The 26,967-nt window shown below is 41.3% G+C and overlaps 1 protein-coding gene across 3 annotated transcripts in view; it reads left to right on the top strand.

The window, feature by feature from the left end:
* FBF1 (Fas binding factor 1) overlaps positions 1–26,967 on the top strand; it is a 506,392-nt gene that overhangs the window by 8,026 nt on the left and 471,399 nt on the right. For all 3 annotated transcript variants that reach the window (XM_069200193.1, XM_069200194.1, XM_069200195.1), the window contains exons 2-5: positions 9,285–9,424; positions 10,104–10,131; positions 15,178–15,219; positions 15,541–15,631. In XM_069200193.1, coding sequence (XP_069056294.1) covers positions 9,422–9,424; positions 10,104–10,131; positions 15,178–15,219; positions 15,541–15,631 — 164 coding nt within the window. In that variant the 5' untranslated portion in view covers positions 9,285–9,421. The remainder of the gene's footprint in view (positions 1–9,284; positions 9,425–10,103; positions 10,132–15,177; positions 15,220–15,540; positions 15,632–26,967) is intronic.

Below are 26,967 nucleotides of genomic sequence, written 5' to 3'. Positions count from 1 at the left end.
ACGGGGACAGCGAACCAACGACGGCCTCTATCTTACATGAATTGCTAGCGGGAGCAGGTACACAGTCTAACATATCCTGGATATATAAAACATTACTTACTTGTCCTGAGGAGGCGCAGACACAGGCGAAGGCTAGATGGGACGCGGCTTTGCCCGCGCCACTGACACAGCGCGCATGGATTACAGCACTCACTTCAGTATGAGAGGTATCACGTAACTCTCTCTTCCGGAACATGCAATTCAATTACCTACACCAAACTTATTTATTCCCAAACCGGCTCAAGCGTATGTTCCCACAAGCTACCCTGGAATGCCTGAGATGTGGGGATCCAGATGCTCATTTCTTCCACATGACGTGGGACTGTCCCCCGGTGCTGCGTGCGTGGCATGTTACCTCAATGACGGCTGAGTGATCGGGACTCTCTCTATCCCCTACACCCGAATCCCGTTTATTGGGGATCTGTTTGAGACGCAGTGGGGGGAAGCAGGCACACCGGGGTGTAGACTTATCGTTCGTTTTATTTAAATGTCTTTTAGCGATGCAGTGGAAGTCACTGAGCGCGCCAGACACACATCGCTGGTCAAACAAATTGTTGCAATGGCCTGCAGCAGAGGCGCAGTTACTGCACTCCCTCCGTGATAGGGGGGTGGTAGTCAAGGGGGCGGACACGTGGGATTCCTTTATTAATCAACTAGAGAACAAGGACGATACCCACCCAACCTGAACAGTAGCCTCTATGTCCATATATAATACAAATTCACATGTAGCGGTAGACATCGGGGAGCGAGACACAGGTTGGGAATGACTAGATTGCTGTCTTGGTGTCACGCAGAACTGCCCCTACACTCTGCACGATGGAATCCAGTGCAACTGATGTGAATACGTGCCCCCGACGACCCTGGTTTCGGAGTTGGACCTAAAACCCACATGAGCATAGGGGTCACACCCGTCTGGCTGCTTTTGTGGACAGACTTTTTCTGGACTGTTCCCCATGTGTCCTCCCGTCCCTCCTTCCTCTCCCCCTTTTCTTTCCCCGGCCTCTTTCTAGGTCTTTAGCGAGCAGCTCTGTTCTGTTTTTAACTTGTTCATTCCTACTTCTTTTCTTTTATTCTCAAATCTCTGATAATATTTATTCTGTTCATACTCAGTGATTTAAGTCATGATGATGTACTGTCACAAGTGTTGGTATTGTACCCAGCCGCATATCTGGATTGAAGTGTGGAAACTTTATAAACGGATTTAAAAAAAAAAATGACTCTGAATACATTGTAGGCGTAATTTAAATGTGTGGACAGTGATTCGCCCACGCAAAATTGTTAAAGAAACGTTTCAAGATAAGCGACGGGAGTGACTGTTGGTTCTCAGCTGTATTGACTGGGAGATAAAAAGCTTATTGTGGGATAGCTTATGACTACGTTTTCGCCTTTTTAACTTTCATTGGGCACATACGACTTTGAAGTTGCTTCAACAGCTTTTTTTTTTTAATTTGTGTGTTTGCTGCAAACCTTTTTTACATTTACTGTGTTTGAGGTAGGATTGGATAACCTCCTATGAACTAATAAAATTATGGTTAGTTTATTCCGACAGAACCATTAATGTGTTGTACTGTTAAAAGACCAGGTACTGAGGAACCAATGGTTACCCAATTGAGTATTGCATACATTTTCTCAAGTAGTTTTCAGGGTTCAGCAGTAGCTGGTATGATTATTGTTTCTGGGGACTTAACTAATCCATAAAATAGCTTTTAAGGAACCACATTGAGCATATTTATTCCATAGCAACACCATAATAGGAAGGGTCTGTACGCTCACTGGCTAATCATGATAATATAGCCATAAGAAATGCTGACTTTGGCTTTGAAGTATTTGAAAGTTGCTGTAAGGCAAGATATTTGTATCCAATGACGCTGGCAATGGAAGCTCACTTGAATATCCAGTTTCTGTTGTTTTTACATTTTTATTTACCAACTAATACCTTTTAGTTTTTGAGACATTCATTGAGAAATTGGTGTCACAGCAGGCCTCCAGGGCAGTAAGGAGGCTTTGTAGGCCAACACCTGTCTTGTCTAGTTGATGGTGTCATCATCATATTGCATATTTGGTACTGGCTTCCCACCCTGCCTTGGAGGAGGGTATTGCGTGTCATTCATAAGCACAATACTTAAGTATGCAGCGTGCAAAAAGAAGAGCAAGGAAGCTAACAGACAGTCCTTCCTTGAACCCCTGATTTATTTTATTGCGTCAGAGATCTGATTGTCTTTCCCTGGTTTTGACATAAACCTAATTGATTATGATAAGACACTGCATGGCCTGGAGTAATATCTCTGGAAATCCCCACCAATGCAGCTTGTCTCATAAAAGCTTTCAATTACACTATATCAAAAGCAGTTTAAAAATCTATAAAACATGCATATAGAAGAGTGCTGCCCCAGAATACATTGTGCTTAATTAACAAAGACAACCCTATCTGCCTACATGGACCAGGGTAGGTCTGTATTAATATTAACAATTGTCCAGTGGGACTCATTAAAAAATGGTACCTTCTTTTGTGCCATAGATGGAACCCAGAGTTACGAAGACTTATTAATTGGATCAAAATTAATTACAAAGAAGACAAAACACAGGACTGATATAGTTTGCATTTTGTAATGTTTTGACTCCAATTAAGTGTAACAATCAACAAAATAAGTGATCATAGTGCATACAACGCAGTTCTCCAGTGGAGATTATATTTACAAAGAACATAGATAAAAGACATTGTATAATTCCCACAGAATACATTGGTGTTCTGTTGCACAGGCCTTTAGGTGTTCTGGACACAAAGAGACGTAACATTTTGCATCTACATCTATCAGGGTGATCATTCTTTATGTTTTAAAATCTGATCAAAGGCCCTTTCTGTGTAAAGAGTGCAAAACAGAGCCCAGCAATGTGTTTGGTATATCCGGAATAACTTCCCCAGCTCCCAGGGCTTTTTTTGCTTTTCAGTGAAATGACGATCAGTATGATCAGCTCATTTCACTTTCACTGCCTAGATGCTTGTGAGTCTATCTCAGACCCCAGAGCACCTCCTCAGATGGGAGAGGTAACATTGGAAAGAGGGAGAATGTCAACATTCCAGTGGTACCCTTCCTTAGTGGATCCCTGCTTGGTGATCGTCTCAGGAGGACGATCCCCAAGCAGGAATCCACTCTACTAGACACCAGGGAGTGGGGAGCGGCCCTTTGAGCAAAGGCTTTTGCTCCCCCCTCCATATTTCTATGGCCAGTTCAGTATTTCTGGCCCTCCCAGGGGTGAGATGGGGGCAATAGCCCCTGATTTGCCCCATGATGAGGGGAAGAAAGCCCACTAGACACCAGAGATTATTATTTTTTTATTCCTAGGGGTGGGGGCTGCCCAAAAAGGGCATGCCAATGCCCCAAACACAATTTTAAAATACTTTCTGGCCCCCACCTCACCCCAGATGGCAAATCGGTATTATCACTCCAGATCTGTTTTTCAAAAAAGAGAGGTGGGGACAAAGTCTTTGTGACCCCACCCCCTGGGCAGCAGGTTTATCAGCACAGGTGTGCCAATGCTGGGTGGTAGGAATTTAGTGGATTCTCGCAGACTCTGGAAGTTTCCATCAATGTAGTGAAAATTTGTATGTAAATCAAAACCTAATGGTATCCATGCATGTCACTCCATCCTGGATTTCCCTAGTTATATCGTTTTCAAAAATGTACAGGTTGGCTACGTTTCCCTAGATGCCGGCTGAGTTAGGTTCCAAAATCTACAGTTACAGCTACTCATATTGTAAAAAGAGGGTCTGTTTTTGGTGTAGAAATGCGCTGCGTCCATGTTGCGTTTTAAGCAGTTTCTTCTCACGGGCACTAGGTCTACTCACACGAGTGAGGTACCATTTTTATCAAAAGACTTGGTGGAATGCCGGGTAGAAGGAAGTTTGTAGCTCCCCACAGATTCCAGAACTTTTCACGACAGAAATGTGAGGAAAGTGTGTTTTTTAGTCAAAGTTAAAGGTTTGCAAGGATTCATAGTGAACAAATGTGGTGAGAGCCATGCAAGTCAGCCCATCCTGGATTCCTCTAGGTGTCTAGTTTTAAAAAAATGTACAGGTTGGTTAGGTTTCCCTGAATGCCGACTGAGCTAGGGTCTAAAATCTAGAGTTACTCACATTGGAAAAAGACGGTTAGTTTTTGGTGGAAAAATGCGATGCATACATCTTGCGTTTTGGGGGCGTTTCTTGTTGCGGCTACCCACACAAGTGAGGTACCATTTTTATCGGGAGACATGTGAGCATAGAATAGTAGAACATTTGTTATTACCAATTGGATTTCGCTGCGTTTGTACCTTTCAAATGTAAGCCAGTGTATAAGAAAGATGACATTTTAGAAAATACCCTCCAAATCATACATTAGTACAGGTACCCACAAATGCAGAGCTGTAGAAATAACCACTGCTCCTAAACCCTATATCTTGTGCCTATTTCAGAAATACATGTTTCCTTGATGATACCCATTTTTCCCACCGTCTATTTCGCTATAAGAATTAGTCTATACGTTGTACTCAATTAAACACAATTGTACAGTGCAGCTCAGTTGTTTGCTCTGTGTCCCTTGAGTTCTTGGAGAACATACAAACCCTATATATCCCCGCAACTAGAAGGGTCTAGCGGATGTAATGATATATTGTGTTTGTCTATCTGCCATCATGACAAAAATTTACAGATGAAAATGTTGTCACAAATGGCTGTTTTTCCTACTCCTTTTCAATGTTTCTTTTTTTTTTAACTGGTATTTTATTTGGAAAAACCTTGAGGGATCTACACACATGACCCCTTGTTGAATTCAACATTTGTGTCTACCTTTCTGAAATGTATAGCTTTATTGGATCACCCATGGGTTTCACACTGGTGTTCACCACACACTGGAAGTAGGTTGAGAGCACAAGAAAAAGGGGAAATAGACTACTTTTTAGAAAGGTGCTAAAACTGTGGTACAAAATAAGGTTTTGTGATTCAGCTCTGCATGTTCCTGAAAGCTGGGAAGATGGAGACTTTAGTACAGCAACCTATTCATGGGTGCCGTTTTTAGGGGAAAAAAACAGACACTTTTATCTGTAGCGCGTTTCTCTACTGTCCTATAAAAAAAAACAAGCCTCAAAATTTTGCTATATTTTGCATTATTTTCTCAAACTCTTCCAGGGAAATCCACAAACCCTGGGCACCTTTAGAATCCCCAGGAAAAAAAAGACACAAATTTGACACAAATAGCTTGTGTGCACAAAACGTTATGGATGCTTAAGTGTGAACTACGCTCAGCACTAGAGGCGAAGAGGCCTAGCAGTGAAAGGGTTAAGACTCTGTCCCTCGTTGCTGATTATTTGAAGCTCTTTAAAGCTTGGCTGCCTCTTCAGAAGCAACACGAAGAGATTTCATGGGTGTTTGCCATTGTTCTGGAAAGACACTGTTCAAACTATTGCTTTAATAATTCCAAAATCTTGTTGAATCCCTGGCTCTTATTTTTTAACGTATTTTCATTCATTGTTTATTGTTAGCTTCCCTTTGGCTTAACATGTCGCTCTTTAATGTGGATTTAGTTGAAAATATTATCACTGATGAGTTGATGGTGACCCCACATTTTCCAACAAATGCGTTGAAATGTTTTTTAATGCCGCCACTTAGATAGTATACCAGGTCTTTTACTGATGGTGTTTCCAACCAATTTCCTGTTGCTTGGCAGACTCCCTATTACTTAGTATTCTCATGTAATTCTTGCCAACTATCCAAAACTGCCAAAGACCCCCGTCCACTCTGCCTTTTGGTGCTCAGTAACTGGTACAGCCCTGTTGAATACTGTGTGAAAGTGGTTGCTCTCAATTCTTAAAATGATTTCATATTTGTTAATGGCCTGAAAAAAACAAACGGAGGTGAATTTGTAGTTCGCATATGTAATCCCTTAAGAATACTTCGCTTGCATGATAACTAAGGCGCAAAGCATCTTTTGGCAGAATATGCCCTGTATTTCTGTGACCAAATGTGAATCTCCTTACGATGGGCGGATCGGAGAAGCTGACTTAAAAGTGTACTACCGAACGTCCCAGTTGAAAGTCATTAATGAGTGACTGAATTATATCACGTAGCCCAGTTTATGAGACGGAGAAATGGATTATGGAGTGATGTGTACCCTTCCTATTACCAATAGGGAAACTCAGACATGACCCCCACTACCTCCCTCAGTGATTACGGTGATGACATTATGGAGAGACACCCAGCAACACGTGGGCTGGTTTGTAGACCAACTTGAGGGAGTCCATTATGACTGGGGCTTGATCAAGTTCATTCATTGCGAGGTTTTAAAGGATTGGATGACACTGGAGTATAAAAAGTTGGAGGGGTTTTGGAGAGAACCTATCTATGTTCATTTGAGTGCCTACTGGATAACTATAACGTACACAAAAGCCTTTCTTTAGATATCTGCTGTTGAGACACACCATTCTCCCCCATCAGGGACTGCACAGAACATCCTAAATGTTGCCCACTGGAGAGGAAACTGCTCATGGTCAACATGGGAAACTGTAAGATATCTACCTTATCCTGATCCTCAGTGCTTAACTCCTGACACTTTCCCGAAATTACATGGGCCAAGGGGTGAAGGATGTGGCCTCCCCGGATAATGGGGAAGGGCAATAAACCTGCATGGCCCAGAGGAAGGATTATTGAATTTTGGTGTTTTCACCGAATATATTTCACCCAATATAAATGATGGAAATGTGGGAGAGTCTCTTTCCCTTTCAGTGTACGCTGCATGGACGTAGAGCTGACCTTATCTATAATAATAATGTATGCGAGTCTCCTCAAAACCACACTCATCTGGGGTAAAAGTTGTCATGAATTAAAGAGGGTGACAGGGCGAACTATTGATGAGAATCCTAAACTGGTGCAAATGCACATAAACTGTGAGTGAAACACCAACAGAAATAAACTGCCATTAATCTATCTTGGCCTAATGCTAGTGAAAATGTATATTGCCAATCATTAGCTAGACTGGGACCTGCCCAACACTGAAGAATATGCTAAGGGGATAGTTCTGTCTATGGCCTTAGAAGTTCCTGTTACAAAGTATGAGGGTCTCTACATAAACACGTAAAGATCTGGGATAGATGTTCTATAGAGGCAATGTCATTGACCATCAGCTGAGGTAGGTAAGCCCGGAAATGAAATGATAGATGGCAGTGACACCATATTTTATTGTGCAAAATTGCCTTTGTTGGTCGGCTCACTGATTAAGTTGTGATTTCTGAAACGTGCAACCGTTTTATTAATGCATACATTTCAATAAAAAAAAGTCATACTGTTTTGATGTGTTTCCTTCACATGGGGCGATTGTTAGAAAATCTGCCATTCAGTGCTCATAGATGAAAAGCATGAATTGAGTTTAAGACGTGCAATTCGGTCATTGACAACTTCAGAAAAGGTCGGTCTACTTTTGCCTGAATGCAACAAAACTGTCCTGCTATTCTAAATATTGGTCTTCAGTCTCCTTGTTAGTAAATTCGAGTTGAAATGGCTTTTGGCATAGTTGCTGTTTTTTATGTAAGTGATGCAGGTTAAAGTAATTGTTAAGACACTAAAGCCTAATGCATACATCCATATTTTAGATGAAAGACCAGGATTAGAAACGCAGTGCCAGTGACACAGAATCATGTGCTTCTCCTTCTGATGGGGGCTGTACTCAATCAGCAATGGTTTCCACACAAACGTAGCTCCACCCAGCATTCACAGCCCCTATGTCTGGGGTGGGTGTTGCTCTGCCTAGTGATAGTGTCAGCCATAGCCAGTTTCTACATTAGGTGGGCCAGTGTGACAAGGCAGTGTAGGAAACTTTCAGAAGTTGAGTTTTCTCCCCAGTGAGATAGCTGCTGGCACAGAGGTGGAAGGCCCTGACAGCACAAATACACCCAACTAGTCGTTACAGAGCCATGATAGCAGAGATCCTATTCTTTTCATTCCCATGTTAATTGAATTGTGTAGATTAGTCCTGCCTCTCACCATTCACACTATTCTTCAGCTGTCCCCTAACAGTCTTTTAACTGATTATAGTAATATTTGACATTACTCAATTAGAGATAATACTGAGCTCAACGTAAACATATTGTTTAGTATGTTTACGAATTTCTGCCTTAAAAAATGCCTTATTGTGGGATGAAACACATGTCCGCTCTGAACACTTCAAATTGTACCTCACAAACTCACAAAGAAAAGTGGTTTGATTACAGCAATGATAGTCTTCTTGCAAAGCAACTTTTGTTTGAACATTGTACTTATGTATGGAGTTCTAAAACTCTGATGTATGCTGTCCTATAATTGTAATAAATGTTTTATGTACTACGTGCAAGCATTTACAGGACCATCTGACATGTTAAGTGATTGTGTTTCCACATTTCCGGTACTTTTTACAAAAATTGATACATTAAAATAATACACAGTAATGTTCGAAAGTGACAGTTTTTTGTTCTTCTTTCAATGGCATTGTATATACCACTGCTCTAAAGATTATGTGGTTTTACCATCATTATATTTGTGATCATATTGATCTTGCCCGGAGGATCCTGTAGAGGGCGCTATCCCTGATGTTGATGTAATGATTCCAGTGGTGGTGGGCACCCCAGGAGAATGAAGGCACAAACACTAGATTAGGTTTGAGTTACTGACTTTGATAGTAATTGAGAACACTGGCACACATGAAAACTGAGGGGTTGGAGATGATGGTGACTGAGGAAATGTCATTGATAGGGACTCTGGCTACTGACCGAGATTAAGGTACCGATCCTGATGGTGACTTTGCTCAATGGACACCATGGGGGACCTCCACTAATGGGATTCGGGTTGATTCGGGTAGTACCACTGTTGGTTGCTGAGAGGATTGCCACTTGAGGTAAATGAAGGCACAAATACTGATGGTATCAGAATCAGATTTATTAATAAAGTGCATAGTCAGTTAAAACAATTACACATAAATATATATAAATACTGATGGTAGCTGGAGTCAGTGGCTCTGCTAGTGACTGGGGTTGGACTTGATGGTGTCTGTAATGGTGAATAACGTGGAGCTCGGTACTGATTGTGACAGAATTTGTTCTGATTGTACGATAATGCACCGACTGTATCTTGTATATAGAATATTGTACTTTCAAGTATAAAAACATTCCAAGGTTAAGCCTGCTATTTTGGTGAGTGGTCATTTTTTTGGCATAGAGAATAACACTTTTGCACTGTCTTTCAGGCAAGAACTGGCGTGATTTTCCAAACGATTCTGGTGGCAGAGAGAATCAGCAAGATGTTCAAGGATATGTGACCTGGAGACACACGCCGTAGGTGTGACTCGTAATGAGCAGAGCCAGGAGTTTTTAAGAGTGAAAGATGGTGAGCAAATGATAGCAGTAATGTGGGTGCGCAGCTTGCAAAATTGAATGAGGCGAACTGCGCTTGCAGTGTGAACTTCATTCCCAAGCAGTATGAGCGCTCCCTCGCTACAAAGAAATATTGAATCAATGTCAGCCTGTAAACGAGTACCCCAGCACATGAAGGTTTCTGCCCCTCGAGGCATAGCTGAATCCTATGACCGTGTTAGAGATGTGCCTGTCCCCGCTGACACTCTGACAGCACGAGGAGTGTAACTGCCACATACTGATATTTTGAGCTAATGGTAGTGACAGAATTAAACTATCCTCTCACAGCAGATTGTGCGGCTGCATCCCTAATACAGTGGGACTTTTACCTGCTGCACAGAAAGCAGAAGCATTGCTCCTGCATCTCTCAGATAGCAAGTGTATATCCATTGCACCCCGCCATTTTGTTCTGCTTCTTACACCAGAAGTTCTAGAGCACTGACTCAAACCATTCATTACATTTCCAGTAGGTTTATTTCCTAATGAGCCTCCGACAGTAGAAAAGAAATCTTGACGATCCCTGATAGCTGCCCTTTAAAATCTCACTTGTGTGTTGTTTCCCATCCAGTACAGCAGCACCAGCTGAAGCACCTACATGTACTTGGGAAGTCCTTCTTTTCACTTTCAATAATCATAGTATGTTTCCCTTCTAGGCGACAAGAAGCAAGAAAGGCCTAAAAGGTAAACTTTTACATGCATCTATTGCTGCCTTCATCCTTGTAAAATATCTAATTTTAGTATCAGTCATAGTGCTGAAACTACTATGTGTTGCACTGTGCCCGGCTAGGACTAATATTCTGAACAAGGATTGCCTCCAATTCGATTGCTGTTTGAAAAGCCAGTGGATAAGATTGGTGTTAGTGAAAGTTTATGATCTGAATAGGGCTAAATAAAAGAAATATGATATTGCCCCTGTTAGAGGAAATGAAAGCAGAGACATACAGAACATCAGATAATCATGGATGTAGGATACCAGGTATTTGTAGGAACTGCAGGCTTTGAACAGTAGAGGAAGAAACAAAGTATGGGGTTGGAAGATAGCTTTTTTTCTGAGCAAATGAAAAAATGGTGTTTCGATAGGGTGCTGTTATTAGCTTATTACCGAAGATACATATGCACTCAAGTAATTATTTGTATGATTGGCTGACTTTTACGCTTCTTTAATAATTGGTGGTCACTTTAGCATAGCTTTACGGTGATTTGGTGGACATTTTGCAAGGAAACTGGTAGCATACACAAGAAAGGGTAGAATGAGTAAAGCAATATTATTGTTACAGAAAAAGTATGGGTTGATGGATATTTGGAGACCATTGCACACATTCCTTTATTGGCAAATATAAAAGTCAGGAACATACTGATTGTTTGCTGTAAAGTTCCAGGCGGATGGTTTAATTCCTACAGCGTGTTTTTTGATTATGCTCCCATTTATATTAATTGTGATCTTCTGGAGGCACATAGTTTGTCAGAATGTAAAAGTTCCTAGCTAACGTGAAGGAAATGTTGAGTTCTGTTAAGGATATGGAGGTGAGTTTTATGCATTAAACTCCTCCACCTTTATTACTCCACAACCCAACATAGTTAGAAATACTTCTGCATATAAGGAGACTACATGCCCCATGAGTCTTATAACTTTAGCAAACAATAGCCAATGGCATTGCTCCATCACCTTCAAAACAATACTTAAATGAAAAGCACTTCCTCTTTCTTCATGTGAACATCAAACCCTGCAAAATCTCACCTTAGAATTCCTGCTTCTGGACTAATCATAAAAGCAACACGCATATGGCTATAATTATCTGTGATCTGCAAATTATTCTTGCAAAGTCATTACCCACCTTATGGTCCTATAGAGCACTCAACAGAAAAGAAGAACAAATCATACTAGTTATAGTTACCTTAGGGCACCATTTATAGTTACTTGTGATAACTATAACTATAAATGGTTAATTTCTGTGGTTTCTAGAGTTTAAAACGTTACGTTGCTACTGAACGTTTCACCTAACTAGGTTTATTTTAATCTTTCGTGTGTGTGTGTGTGTGTGTGTATATGTATATGTATATGTGTATGTGTGTATATATATATATATATATATATATATATATATATTCACTGAAAAAACAAAGGTTAAAGTAACATTACAGTTAGGTGAGTTTGTCAGTGTTTAGAGACAACTATAACATGCTCCCCCACCATTCATTGCTTATGACCTCACATATGGCATCACTGTTGACATGTTCAATGACGCTGTTTATGACATCTCAAATTACTTCACTGATGACATCATCCAATGAGTGTTAAGTTGTTTTATAGTTTACATAGTAGTGGGTAACTACTGTATTACTTTTTTTCCTAATTTTGTACAGCTTGGGTCCAGCTAATTAGTGTGTTTGTAAAATGCACTTGTTCCTTATTCACCATTGTTGCATAGAGGTATTGAACACATTATAAATCTTTGTATTCAAGAGTAATTCTGTGTCCAGGCGAGAAATGACTTGTGTGCATGATGCTCCACACAAGTGTTTTGGTTCTGCAGAAAACATTTTCAATAGAACAAAGATTCTGTGCAGTAGATACTAACTTTTGTAAGCAGCCTGAGTTATTAGAGAGAATTGTGTCAGAATGGCAATTTCTCCTTCCATATAGAAAACTGTGTGCACCAGGTACTGCTGGTTTTGCTTCATAAGATGGGCTATCTGTATACGTTTCACCACAGTATGAAGGCTGCAGGTGGTATGATCTTTAGCACCTTCCGATTTATATTATTTTTAGCAACTAGTGTATTTTGTCAGCAACAGCTGCATAGAGTGTACACTGTTCTTAGTAGATTCTTTTAAATAGTCTGTGGTCTATTTCTTATGATGTTTGACTATTTGTAAACATTGTCTTATAGAATAAACTCTCGCAGTAGAGTAAACACTGATTACAGTACCCTGTTCTCTACTGATAACAACTTCATTTCTTAAAGTAGGTTTGGTGAATGTCAGGGGTTTGATACAGATTAAACCAGACCAAAGTATGGCATTTGTTTTACAATATGCATTCACTATTTTGGCTTTCTCTGAACACCTGTATGCAGAGTGAGCACCATAGTCAATATAGGTTTCCCATATATCTATGGTTGATTGTTAATGTGAACTATGCTGTCTTTAAAGTGTATGCTATAGGATCAATGTTGCACTTAATGCTTGCTTTCAGCACCTAAGGAAGGTGTATCTGTGTCTGTGTAGAGCAAGTGGGTTCGCATGGGCATTTACAGTTCACTAAAGTTTTTTTCCATGGTCTACAACTACAGGTGCCGTAGAGACTGACTAGAGATGAGTCTATACTGAAAACAGTGTCCAGCAGCCCATTCTGCTACACAATCACTAGAAAGTTTAGTGAAGGCAATCACGATTGGCAGCGCATGTAGGGAGTTAATCGGATAGAGTCAAAACAATTCTTACACACTTCACCTTAAAATATACCTAGCACCCCTGAACCTAAAAGAAGCCCTGCAGGCATTCCACACAGTCCTGACATTTGAAAGAGGGTTGGTGAGTAAAATTATCTTCAAGCAACTTCTGTTGGAGAAGAATGAATGTGACAAAGGAATCAAAGACATTCCTGCTATGCCCAGACATCTTTGTATGAGACAAACACGAAAGCAGTTAGAAACACAATAGATTGTCCATCATGACTTGCTTCAATATCCTTTTCATCAACCATTTTATCTATGCTGTTGCCATCATTCGGAAATACTGACTTCACACTCCTTTGCCAGGCATACCATCAGTTCAGTAAAAGAAATATCTTGGCAGTGGTAAAAAAAATAAAAATGTGACCTCAGGTCAACGATACTAATCAACGATACTAATGGTGACACACCTTTCCATGGAGAGGCTTGTCACATCGTGCAAAGGAACTGAAATTACAGAACGGCAGCTAAATATTCTTTAGAACCTTTCCACTACAAAGGTTCATCAAATTAAATCAAATCAAAATACATTTGTGAAGCAGGTGGCTGCTCAGCTGATGCGTCCCAGCGCTCAAAAGCAGAGACTGAAGAACAGATCTGACCATTTATAGCTACATATGATTGAAGAGCCAGGTTTTTAGATCCTTCCTGAAACAGTGCTTGGACTCAGTTATGCGATGGTGGATAGGCAATGTGTTTCAAAGCCTGGCCGCTGGTACCAAAAAAGAACTGCCACCTTAGGGTCTGCGTTGGGCTTCTTTAGCAGTAGCAGTAGGAACGCCTGTCTCCATATAGCAGAAAAGATACCAGACTTCAAGAAGGCGTTCCAAATCCTCTTGACAATTGTGACAGTGAAGCCAGCCAGTCCAAGAAATTGAGGTGGGCAAGGGACCCCCGGGGAGCCGGATTTACATTTCAGTAACTCCTGAAGAGAATCTTCCTTTGAAATGGGACAAAATACAGCCGGTTATGTGTAATGTGACAGCCACACCAGTAAGTGACTACATCTTAATAGTCTAAAGCCAAAATGAAAAGGTGGATTTATACTAAAGTTTACTCACTTGATTATTCTAGCTTTACTTTTCTTTTTTTTCCTTAACATCTTTCTTTTTCTTTCTATTTTTCTTTTGATATATAGTTCCACTTATTATTTTTTGTCCGCTTGTTCATGAAAGAGCTAAAATGTAAAAAACATTTAATTTCAAAACCATTGGCACCTTTCACATGAATAAGAGGAAATAAATCACGCCTAGAATTAACTCTGTGTGACAGTTGGGTCAAATTAAAATGTTTGCACTTAGTACACAGGGCCTTCTGAAACCAAGATACATTCTACCTCAAATCGTTGGTATAACTATAGCAGGCTAAAAGATCAGTGAGATCACGTGGAGGCTCAATGATAACCTGCATCCGTGCAACAACCAAAATTCAACAAACAAACCATTCTGTCATTAAGGCATACTTTTATTGAGTACTGTGGTTGCTTGCTTAGCTCAGATGCCAAACTATACAAACTGTGAAATGGCTCCGAAGAGTCATTAAAAAAAAAAAAAAAAGATTCTTTGGTAACCAATGACATTTGGGTAGTTCGGTCTCTTCTTGACCATGTTTCCTGCTTGTCCTTTCCACTGTATAACATTTTAGTCTTTTGTAAAACCTTGCTGCCTTTACATATTACTGCAGTGAAATTCATAAAAAGGTAAAAAATATGGTATTCTGAGACTGGTGAAACTCCCTTCTCCCTCTTCAGAGTAATAGCCCTTTTCCATGAGAATTGTGACAATATGTTAAACGATCTCTCTCTCTTTTTCTCTCATAGACACACTCCTCTTTCTTCTCTCTCTCTCTCTCACTTCCCCCAATCAAAAGAATCATAAGAGCAACTGAGTATTTTTTCTCCCACTGTGTGATCTGCATCTCTTCAGAGCTAGTGATAGAAATACTTTTGGGTAACTGAAGGTAATCTCACAGAGACACGAAATCTCCATGTTTGTTTGTTTATTTAGGAATATCAACTATTTTAACATAAAATGCTGTCATTCAAAGAAACTAACACAACCTAAAATGTTAAAATATAATCTAATGTAATGAACTCGGGTACAGCTACCTTCTAAACTTCACATGTGCTTTGAGCTCTCTGTGCATATCTATGTCTAACATCTTTGTATAAAAAAACTAATGATAGAAATGGTAACTGCTTCTTATAGCATCTACGTTGGTTGTGTTGTAAGCATAATTCAGTGTTATGATGTATCTGTCTGTCTTGATTCAGGTTCCATTGACGATGTGCTGGGAGGCCTCCTCGATCAGGATGGTAATGCGTTATCTTGAGAATTTAAAGTGATCTTATTCCGACCACTTGGGAGGCTGACTTTAAACGAATGTTAATACTTCTTCAGGCATTTTCCTGCTTTATTTACATTGTCCTTTAGCTCCTTACCACAAAACATGGGATCTGTCTTCCCTGAGATGTAATGAAATGGTATTTTTAAAGTTTAGTTTGGTCTCTAAAGTTTTGTTTGGACTTTAAAACATCCTCCCAACAATAATTTGGTTGCATGCTAATTCTTTCACCTTTCATTTCGTGCCTGATTGCCTTTAGCAGGGGCTCTGAAGTCTGATTCTTCTGTTTCAGATGCGGCCACTCGTAAGACAACCCTAGCCTCCCCCCTTTCAGGAGAGGCTACTGGCAGACCAAGGGGTATTGTATCTACTTCTAGTAAGAGGTGAGTGCATTCATCCCAGTATCAGGTGATAGTATATTGATCCCAGGGTGAGATGGTTTCTTTAGTCACAGCCCCTTTCCTATCTGCACATTAAGCATTAATTTGCTTTATGGATGTGGCAATGACAGTATCTTTATTGTACATAATTAATCGATTTGCACAAAATATTGATGACATAAAAGATAAACAATGTGTCCTTATTTCCTAAATTCTATGCAACAAGTCTGTCGATAACTAGTTGCAGTTCCACCAAGATTTGATTGAAGATTACAGTTTCATGTGCACATTGCAGAATGTGGATTTGTCAGTACCCCCCGAATCACCAACTTAGTAGAAAATGCATGTGTCTGACCTAAAATATTAGCCAGGACAGCCGTATGTAAAACAATTGCTTACAGACCAGCGCAGACCTATTTGGTGTTCCTGTTCATCTTCTATGATTCATGTTCCAATTTGTCTAGTTGGCTGCGGACCCGAGTGGTGTGATAAAGAGCTTGAGTTGCTGATAGCATGGTGGATCAGTATAAATGCACCCACTCTGAAAAGAGAGGTAAATGTTAGTGCAGCGTTACCTGCACTCTGCTGTACTCAGCCCCCTGGTTTTCTTATCTCTTCCCTGATAATTTGGCTGATGGTGCCCCCTCTTTCCAAACATGGTATTTCTTTTTTTACAAAGCTATTTTTACTTTTCCTTACTGATTTGTTTTTGTGTAGCACTTCCTAGGCTCCCACCGAATACAGCAGAAGGGTGTTTTCAAATAGTCCAGGACTGTTGAGCTTCCTCAGACACCCACAGGGCACTGCCAGCTCTGCTAGGCTTTTTATTATGGTAGGTGGTTTAATGGGGAAAAACAGCGCTCTCAATCAAATGCAACTACTCTAATGTAATATCCAATTTTGATTCACTTGTAAGATGGTGCTCTCTGGGAACACACCCCAGACCCTGCACATCAACAATCTCCGATTGTCAACAACAACATGAAAAATAAGGCAAACGTCTTCTATTATTTTATGTTCATACTGTAGTCTTCTTTATTCATTTCTTCTGCTCCAACTCCAACCCAGCTAACACGTGTTTCATCAGGGATGTTACCAAATTACTTCATCAGGGCTGTGAATCACATACACATACAATACTGTAGTGTCATTTCAAATTTTGTTCCTATTCCCAATTCCTTACCTACACCGTCTCCCTTTCATGCTTTGAGTGGAAACCAAATTAGTGTATAGGAAACTCCCCAAAAATTATATATCTGTGTAAGCACATTATACAATTCCATATACAACCATTGTGTTGATAAGAACTATTCGTACAAATACTTTGATCAATATGTGAAGACTAACCACATCTCCATCTGTTTTTTCATTTGCAAATTGTGTCCAAAAGGCATGCACACACATGTGGAACTGATCCTGGTTCAAACACCCTTCGTATGTATCCTTATATCCCAACTGGCACTCTAAGTCCGTTAAAAAAAGTACCTAATCTATAATCCACAAAAAAGTATTTTGTTGTGTTTCCTGGATTTCTATTCACATCCTTCTATCGAACTCTCAAGTGTATTCCTGTGTATCAGTATCCACCATGTTGAGACCCACAATGGTAGAGAATGGTGATTAAATGAGTAATCTTATCCAGTCTTCTAATATATAATATCCTTATTAGGTGTTACTGAAAATTATGCTTACCTAGCGGCGATCAGACTTGCCCATATACCTTGCTCATGTTCCTTGTGTTACCTATTTGTTTTGATCCTGTCCTGTAAAATTAATTAGTGCCAATTTCAATGGTCAACCAATTCTTCTCCCCTTAATCTTGAATAACCACCCCCACGCTTTCAATTTGTCTAACGTACAGGCACCTATTTGTTTGTTAAACTATTCCAATAACAATAACATGGCCCCTAATTCCTCCATTAATCCTTGTACTTCACTATTGCGAAGTTCCCCCTCGTTTAAATGGGAACTTCACTCCATCATTTTTATCTCTACATAGAATTGGAATGTGGCGCGAGTATGCTAGTTTACCGGCTAAGCCTTCATCCGATGTACTGTAAGCTACTCTGTCGTCTGTATCGCTGAGTAGCTCGAGAACACAGCGCGAGTGTGCTGAGTTTTACTGGCTAGTCCCGCCGTTCCCCCTTATGCCGCATGGTAAATCTGTCACGGTTCCAGGCGGGTCTAGTCAGGACTCTGGTTGGGGCACCCCTAGAGGTCACAGAATATCTCCCAAGGAGGTAGTGTACCAAAGCAGAAGAGCAGCTAAAGGCATACACGGAGAAGGACAGCTATGGTAAGGCGCATAAAACAGGATAGTGAAGGCAGAGCAACCTTAGTGTGAACAAACAGGGAACGGATCAGTAATGGACAAACACACTGGGGTTACCACTAAGGTTGTACACAGGGTAAGACTCAGAACTTCCCACAGCTACAGGGAACGTCAATGTCTCTGTGCAGTTACAGATAGTCACCCCGCAAGCCTCATAGAAAGGAGGCAGCAGAAGTGATTCTGTCGCTGGACCCTTAGGGAACAAAAAAACGATTGTACTTACATACACGAGACAAGCCCTTGTGGGTCCAGCTGGAAACACAGTGGCAATTCCTGGAAAACAGTAATAGCACACTGTCACTGTTAGGCACTAAAGACTACATACAACACTAGACAAAGGATGGGGCAGGAATTGCCTCTTGGAAACCAGGAGCTAACCCCAGTACAAAGGAAAACACTCATACACAGGTGAGAACTGATAGTACACTTACCAGACACATTAACCCAAGAGGAAACAGAAACAGAAGGAACAAATTAGGAGGCAAAGGCAGGAACAGGGAACAGGCTCAGGCTGAAGCAAAGCAGGAACAGGACTGGAAAACAGGGAGCAGGCACTGACTGAAGCAAGCAGAACAAGACTGGGAAACAGAGAGCAGGTTCTGACTGAAGCAAACAGGAACAGGACTGGGAAACAGAGCAGGCTCTGACTGAAGCAAACAGGAACAGGATTGGGAAACAGAGAGTAGGCTCTGACTGGAACAAACACGACTTTAACACAGAGAGCTGGAACAAGCAGGAACAGAACTGGGAAACAGAGCAGGTTCCGGCTGAAATAAGGCAGGAACAGGACTGGTAAAGAGAGAGCAGGTTCAGGCTGAAACAAGACAAGAACAGGACTGGAAAAGAGAGAGCAGGTTCAGGCTGAAACAAGGCAGGGTCAGGACTGGAAAACAGGGAGCAGGCTCTGGCTGAAGTAAACAAGAACAAGGCTAAGAAACAGGGAGCAGACTCTGGCTGAAATAGGCAGGAACAGGACTGGAAAACAGAGAGCAGGTTCAGGCTGAAAGAAGGCAGGAACAGGACTGGAAAAACAGGGAGCAGGCTCTGGCTGAAACAAACAGGAACAAGGCTAAGAAACAAGGAGCAGACTCTGGCTGGAACAAGCAGGAATAGGGCTGGGAAACAGAGAGTAGGTTCAGGCTGAAGCAGAATAGGAACAGGACTGCAACACAATCGTACAAGGGGTCTGGTACACAAAGAAATCGAACTCCAATGCACAACGGGGAGCTTCAGGAGATGGCAGCTTATAAGCAGTTCCAGGCAGCAGCAAACCCAGGGTGGAGTCACATGGCTGGGCTGCACAAAAGAGGTCACAGGTGTGTACAGTTTGTCTCGCACAAGTCCTGGAGGAGAGAATCCAGTACAAAGGAACAACCAGACTTTTCTCATAGGAAGCAATGGACAGCAGATTACAGGTCTTACTGACTACTAGGCAGTGCATTATGGGACCTGAAGTCCATGAGAGCAAATGTAGTTTTTTCATAGCATGCCATATCGAAAAGGGAAGCAAACAGGAGTCAGAAAGGGACTCTGGGTAAGTGTTAATGATGATTCCTAGGCTACAGATAGTCCGTTTACAGTGCCCTCTAGAGATGGGATTGCAGAGTTGTAACAAAATCGCATTGTTAGCTAAGTACAGAAGGTTACTTAAAAACCGGTCCCATCACTCACCAGTATAATCCTAGTATTTATTTATCCATGTCCCGAGTACGCTTCCTTCTGATCATTGCTTCCCCACATTTGAGTCGTCCCTAAATATGTCTCCTCACATCAACATAGAAAGAGGACTGACGTCCTTTTCTTCCGATCCCACAGTTGAACTCTATTTTCCTAGCGCCATCTTGGTCCACCACAATGTGTGTGCTATCGGGACAGTTCCCGTTTTGCTTTCAATTGTCCCTCACATGATAATATCCTTTGGAGACTTGTATTTCATATCGAGACAGTCCATCTCACTATTGCATTCCCATTTCTCGTCGGACACGCTCATGTTTTATAAACAATATCTCACGTGATTTACTTCAAAAAAATATAGTTCTTTCTTTTGTCAACATTTGCAATTATTGCTCATGTTTCCTATATAATTGTTTTAATACATGTGGCTGTGGATCCCTACCTTCATCAGTATCTCTCTTATTGCATACACTGGGTTATGATTATATTCAGCATGTAGATCTCTATCTACCTCTAGCATGGTGGGGCCCCACCCCCATGTTAATTTCATCTCATATGCCCTCGTCCATTTTGTGTAATACATTTCCGTTCAACATGTGTATGCAGATTGTATCACGCTTCGCATTTGTGCATTCCTTGCTACATGTTGCATACCACCGTTGTCACAGTTTCTTGGCTCGATATTGTGAGGATTGTGTTAGTTGCCCAAAATTTATTTTACCTTCTGGCACTGCTCTGTTGTATAATACCTCTCCGTTCTACGTGTGTGTACATAACCCTATGTTGGATTTAACATTGCGTTTCACATTATTGCATTTTTTTATTAATATTACATTCTGCTTTTGTCATATTCACTAGACATTACAATAATCTTATTATTCGCCCAAAAAAAAAACCAACTCTTGATCCGTGTTGAGTCCACTCTCAACTGCTTTTAAGCGCATGATCCATAATGATTCTTTCCTTCTCAAATGTAGTTCTCGATTTCCTCCCTGAGGGTTCTTAGTCACATGCTCAGTCCCAAAGAATTTTAATTCCTTGTGTACTTTCTGTGTGTGCATATTTTCATATGTTGTGTAATAGGATAACGTTCATCCTCGTTTCCTATTGCCCTTCAATACTCCCAAATTCTTACTCTAAGCGGACTAATCGTACTCCCAATATAGATGCAATCACATTTACATATTAAGATGTATACTACAAAGGTTGTATTACAGTCAATGTGAGTCTGAATTAAATATTTCTGACCCTCACCCACTTTAAAATCTTTCTTAGAATGCCATGTCCATTTATGTACTCCACATTTATAGAAACCCTTGTTCTGTTTAGCTAGCCAATTCTCATTAGTCTGATTCTTTGGATAACTCGGACACAGAAGGCTGTTCAAAGATTTCCCTTTTTGATATGCCACCTCCGGTTTATTCGTGATACAGTCTCTTAATGTTAAATCTTGGACCAAAATGCCCCAGTGTTTTCTCGTAATTCTTAATAAGATAACTGAGTACTCAGTGTAATCCATCAGTACTCTGATCGTGTCCTTGTTTCTTCTACTCTCTGTTCTAGTGTCAAATTCCAATGTTCTCTGCCTGGGTGTTCGGATAGCCTTTTTTAAACATTTTGTGTTTGATATCCCCTTAGTGTGAAGCGGTGATCCATATCCTGGATGCACCTTTGAAAGTCCATCTCCTTACTGCCATTGTGTCCTGCCCTTATCTCACCATATGATATTGCCTCTACTTGATATGTAGGGTGCGCACTGGTGGCATGTAAAATGGAGTTACCTGATGTTGGTTTGCGATATAATATACTTTCAATTTTGTTCCCTTCTACAAAGAGTTCCACATCCAAAAATCTGATGTGTTCTGAACTATATTGGTATGTGAATTTGATGTTCACATTGTTATTGTTCAAATATTCACAAAATCCCCTCAATTGGTCCGTATTGCCTGTCCAGATCATATAGCAATCATCTATATACCATCCCCCATTTAGAATATGTGTGTGCCATTTCGTCGCTCCAGTTTCCCAGATCCATTTCTCTTCAAACCACCCCATAAAGAGGTTTGCATATGAGGGGGATAAACTGGAAACCATGTCTGCTCCCTGTTTCTGTCTGAACCATTCCCCATTGAATAGAAAGAAGTTTTGATTTAAAATCAGTTCTATCATTTACAATAGCATTTCCGTATGACCTAACAAACTAGCCGACCTCGTGGTCAAAATATGTCTTAATGCCTGTGCGCCAATTTCATGCTTTATACTCGTGTATAATGCTACTACATCCAATGTCACCATAATCATGTACGTTTCCCACTGTATGCCACTCAACAGGCTCAAGATGTGTTCAGTGTCATTTATATAGGATGGGGGATTGACCACTAAGGGCTGTAAGAAAATATCTACATATTCAGATATTCTCTCTGTGGGACCCCTAATTCCAGATACAATTGGTCTCCCTGGGGGAAACAGGAGGTTCTTATGAATTTTAGGGAGAGTGTAAAAACAAGGATACCTTGGACGATCCACCTTTAGATACATAAACTCATCATCATCTAATAGACATTTTTCATGCCATACTTTCAATAAGTTGTTGATCCTGCTCGTCAGAATCGTGATGGCATTATACTTCATTGTTTTATAACAGTTGTTATCCCCTAGTTGCATGTAAATTTCTTTATTGTAATCACAACGGTTCATCACCACAATATTACCTCCTTTGTCAGCTTGTCTGATTATTATGTACTTATCATCTTCCAACCTTTTGTAGAGCCTGTTGTTCCCCATAGCTTAGGTTCTTTTCATGTCTTTTGACCTTGCCTTTAGCTATAAATTTATCCAAATCCTCACATACCAATTTATGGAAATCTTCGATATTACTATCTGTTGCTAATTTTGGCATTGAACTCGATTTATCCTTTAAACCACTAGTTATATACATATCAGGTGTTACATTAAGATCATTTAACACTCTTGATATAGTGGTTGGTACCTCTTCTTAATCTGTAATTGACAGCAGAGCCATTGTATTGTAAACATCCTGATGTCCTCGGATGTGATCTCCGAGTCTCTCCCTGTTGACCATTCAATTTGAAAAACATTTTCAATTTCAGACGTCTCACAAATTTATACAAGTCTATTTTTGATCTACATACGTCTCCTTTATCTGTTGGACAATATCGTAATCCGTTATTCAAAAGTCTCATCATATCTGGTGTTAAGCTCTGTCTAGGATTGGTGCAGCAGATCCACGCTTGTGATGTCTGTATTTCTGTTTCAGGAGATTCTCTCAGACGCCACTTCTACCACTGGAGATTCTAGGAGCCCTGATATTACCTACTCTCAACAAAGTAACATGGCAGAAGTTTGAGGTGTCCTCAAGGTGTAATGCCAGCGGTTTCCACAAGGTGCCCTATGTGCCTGAAGGCAGAGTGAAGACACTTAGATGTTGGTGCCTAACACTGGCTTGTGACCAGATGTGGTGCAACTTAAATTAGGGCCTGATTTAGAGTTTGGCAGACAGGTTACTCCTTCACAAACGTTACAGATATCCCATCCGCCATATTACGATTCCCATAGGATATAGTAGGATTGTAATACGGCGGACGAGAAATCCATCACGCTTGTAACGGAGTAACCCAACCCGCCAAACTCTAAAGCAGGCCCTTAGGGTTTGTCAGCAATGGTATAGAGGAAATAATCTGCATACACCAATATTAATACCTGCAGCTCCGTGCACCTCAGTAGCCATCCAGAATAAATGTGTTCCAGAAAGGTCCTTGAAATGGTTTTAATAGTGCAATGGTCTACTAGTACAATATTGGTGAAGGAGGCACGGGCAACAAATCTGAGTGCAGAGTAGGACTTAATCATTGCAAGCAGAATTCTTGTCTCACATTCGCTGCTAAGCTAAGAATACAATGAGATTTTGCAAAAATCACTCTAGCCTGGTGTTGGAATGAAAAAGCTAGGCGTTCTAAAACCTTACTTAACAAGCAAGATATTGGTATCATCCATTCTCAGAGTTAAAAAGGTAAGTTTCTATTTGTCTGGAGTCCATTTTGATCCTATATTCTCCTAGATCTTGCAGTCATTGGACGGGCATTATCTTGCAGCATAACGTCCAGTACAATTTTGTCCTATTGATCACTGAACAGGATTCAGAATTTTCCTTTGGGTTCTTAGGCTATGTCATCTCTGGCAACATTGCCTCGCGCATTATGCCTTTACGGACATATAGCTTCATGGACAGCCACATGGTTCCTCTGAATTAATTTGATTTCATCCATTGTACATTTCATCCAATACTTTCTATGTAACACCCGTTGTCGATAATAACCTTTGGGAAGCAATTCTGTTGTCTTCCCAGTACCAAACTTCCAAACCTGGCTGCCCATTGCTGCAACAGTCATCCATTTTCAATAGTTTTTTTCTCCACTATCTGAAAGGGACTTCTAGCCACAGATTCCTTACCTTAGAATTTTTCCCTAGGGGCGCCAGACTGGATCCCGAAAAGTTTTCCCGGTAGTACTTCTGGGCGTTGGAAGAGGGCGTCATGCAACCCCGTAGCAATGTCATCCACCGGATGTGACATTGATGGAGTCCAGATAATCCTCTCTCCGACACGCTGACGTGAGTTCCTTCTTTTCCATGCTACAAGGCAGATCCGGAGTTCCTCAGGCAGTTTTGGCCTATGTGGACAACAATTTTTGCCGGAGGAACAGTGTGCCCCACTTTTCTCTTGTTTTTGGGGTTTAAACCTTGTGGGTCCTTTGGCACGCAGAGGTCGGCCACGAACCCTTATACTGTTTGTATGTGGTGCCTTTGGGAACACTACAAGGATTGCGTGCCCTGCTATCACCTTTGCGCGAAGGGTTGCGGGAATAGTGTATAAAGATCCTTATGTCGCGTCTGGCAGGGGCCCTACATCATAGTTTTTCTCACTGTAGGTCTAGGAAGCGTTCCTGTGTTCATTCCTGAAGCCGTTCTCATGAGCATACATCACTCTTGATGTCGAAGGTGGAGACTTCGAAATGCAGGTGGTCTAAGTCGTGGCATCCACCTACGTCAAGTAAGTCCTAAATTCCCCACGCCCTCTTCCAACCTCTGGTTGAGGAGTTGGCACATGATTTCACCCCGTGCCTTCCTGCTTTCCCTGGAGCCGGTGGAACTCTGGAACAGATGCAGGATTATCACAATTTCCTCCATGCCTGCTTTGGGACCCTTCCTCCCTCTGGTGAGCTTTCAAGCCTCGAGGTGAGAGGTATCCTACCCGACTACGCGACTGATTCATGCTTGGCGTCAAATAGGCCCTCTGGATCCATACTCTGATCTATAACGACCCTTCGGGGTTCCCACCGGAGACGCTGGTGTTTGATCAGCTGACGTCGGTGGCGCTGGTCGACGCAGAAATGATTACCCTCTCCGCCGCACCGGATGGCATTGGTTGCGGCACCAGTGGTGCTGTCTAGCTTGAACACCTTCCCTCATCCTTATAAACAATCCCTTGGTGCTTTTCTCCAGGGAAATAGGCTTTTGGAGGTGAAGGAGAGGAGCTGGGATTTAGCAACCCCATGGATAACACTGTCCAGACTCTTGGCTGACGAAGCTGGGTGAGGCTAGTGGCCTTGAGTTGTCACTGGTTTCCGACCTCTTCCCCAAGCCTTGCAGTAGAGGTGAGTGTCTATTTCGCCGAGGTGCTGAAGAGGGCAGCTGCAGTTTCAGATTTGCAGCTCCTGTCTGTGGAGGTGACCACTGACCCCTTCATAACAGTGCGTCATCAGGGCCAAACAGGAAAAGAGCCTGTTCTCCCATACAGTGAATCACTATACGATCTTTTATGAGGGACCTGGGCTAAGCCCCCTACGGGGACCGCTGTGGACCAATAAATCACCCATAGACTCTGGCCCACCCCCAGGGACCCAGCTTGTCTTTTCCGGCACGCGACTTAGAGGAGTTTTGTAGTGCAGGCCGCTATGGCTTCTTCTGACTCCAGCGTCCTCCCTAAAGTTCCTCCGGACAGGAAGTCCAGATGTCTGCAGACTGTGAATGAAACAATTTCTCCTCAGCCAGCTCAGCTCTGTGGTTGATAAATAGCGCTTATAATAAGGGGGGGCTGTTCCAATGCATTGTGGGATTCAGTGGCGTATCTGCTACCTTCGCTTCTGGAGGAGACCTGGAGAGACAGCTAGGTTTGTAATATGATGTGGTATGGATACCACAAACTAAATTGGCTAAGCCTTGACTCACTCTGCAACACTGCACAGAGTGAGCCATGGCTTTTTGGAGGCTGTCCTATCCACCGTAGAAAACATGCCCTTTGCGCCCACCTATTCAGGACATATGTTTATTCTGCGTTGCAATGCTTTAGGCACAGTCAGGGTGGAAAAGATTTTTAGTTATATCTATTCCTATGCTTACAGATGGATCCATTCCAGAGTGGAGTCGTATACTTATTCCTGTTGAGTCCAGGTTTCAGCTCCTTTTTTCAGTTCAGTCTGAACCATTCCACCTTCTGGTGGCATCTGATGCGGTGCTCATGCCCTTTTGAAGGCATTCCTGTTTTTTATTAAGGCTGTTAATGACAGCTTTTATTTGTTGCTATCTAGGAGGTATATTCTTTGTGTCCCTAAGTGGGTTTAGCAGCTGTTGAAACAGGGTTTTCTTTTTCTTTGAAGACGGGCTTCAGGCTTAGGAGATAGTTACCAGTGTGGCATGTTTCCTTCTCTTTGTAGAGCATGTTCGAGTATATCTTATAGGCATTATTATTAGATATATTTGTGGTACTTTTCGTATCGCAGCTGGGAGCTTCTGTGCATGGCCTACCACTTGAACAAGTGCCTATATATGTTGGTTGTATTGTTTCTCCTTGCTTTAATTTTGGAGCATTACTTATGCTTCTCTTTCTACAGGGAGTGCAGAATTATTAGGCAAGTTGTATTTTTGAGGATTAATTTTATTATTGAACAACAACCATGTTCTCAATGAACCCAAAAAACTCATTAATATCAAAGCTGAAATATTTGGAAGTAGTTTTTAGCTTGTTTTTAGTTTTAGCTATGTTAGGGGGATATCTGTGTGTGCAGGTGACTATTACTGTGCATAATTATTAGGCAACTTAACAAAAAAAAATATATACCCATTTCAATTATTTATTATTACCAGTGAAACCAATATAACATCTCAACATTCACAAATATACATTTCTGACATTCAAAAACAAAACAAAAACAAATCAGTGACCAATATAGCCACCTTTCTTTGCAAGGACACTCAAAAGCCTGCCATCCATGGATTCTGTCAGTGTTTTGATCTGTTCACCATCAACATTGCGTGC

This window comes from Pleurodeles waltl, chromosome 7, assembly GCF_031143425.1.
Source record: "Pleurodeles waltl isolate 20211129_DDA chromosome 7, aPleWal1.hap1.20221129, whole genome shotgun sequence".
In the NCBI taxonomy this organism is placed as follows: Eukaryota; Metazoa; Chordata; class Amphibia; order Caudata; family Salamandridae; genus Pleurodeles; species Pleurodeles waltl.
This window is presented reverse-complemented; position numbering and strand designations above follow the sequence as displayed.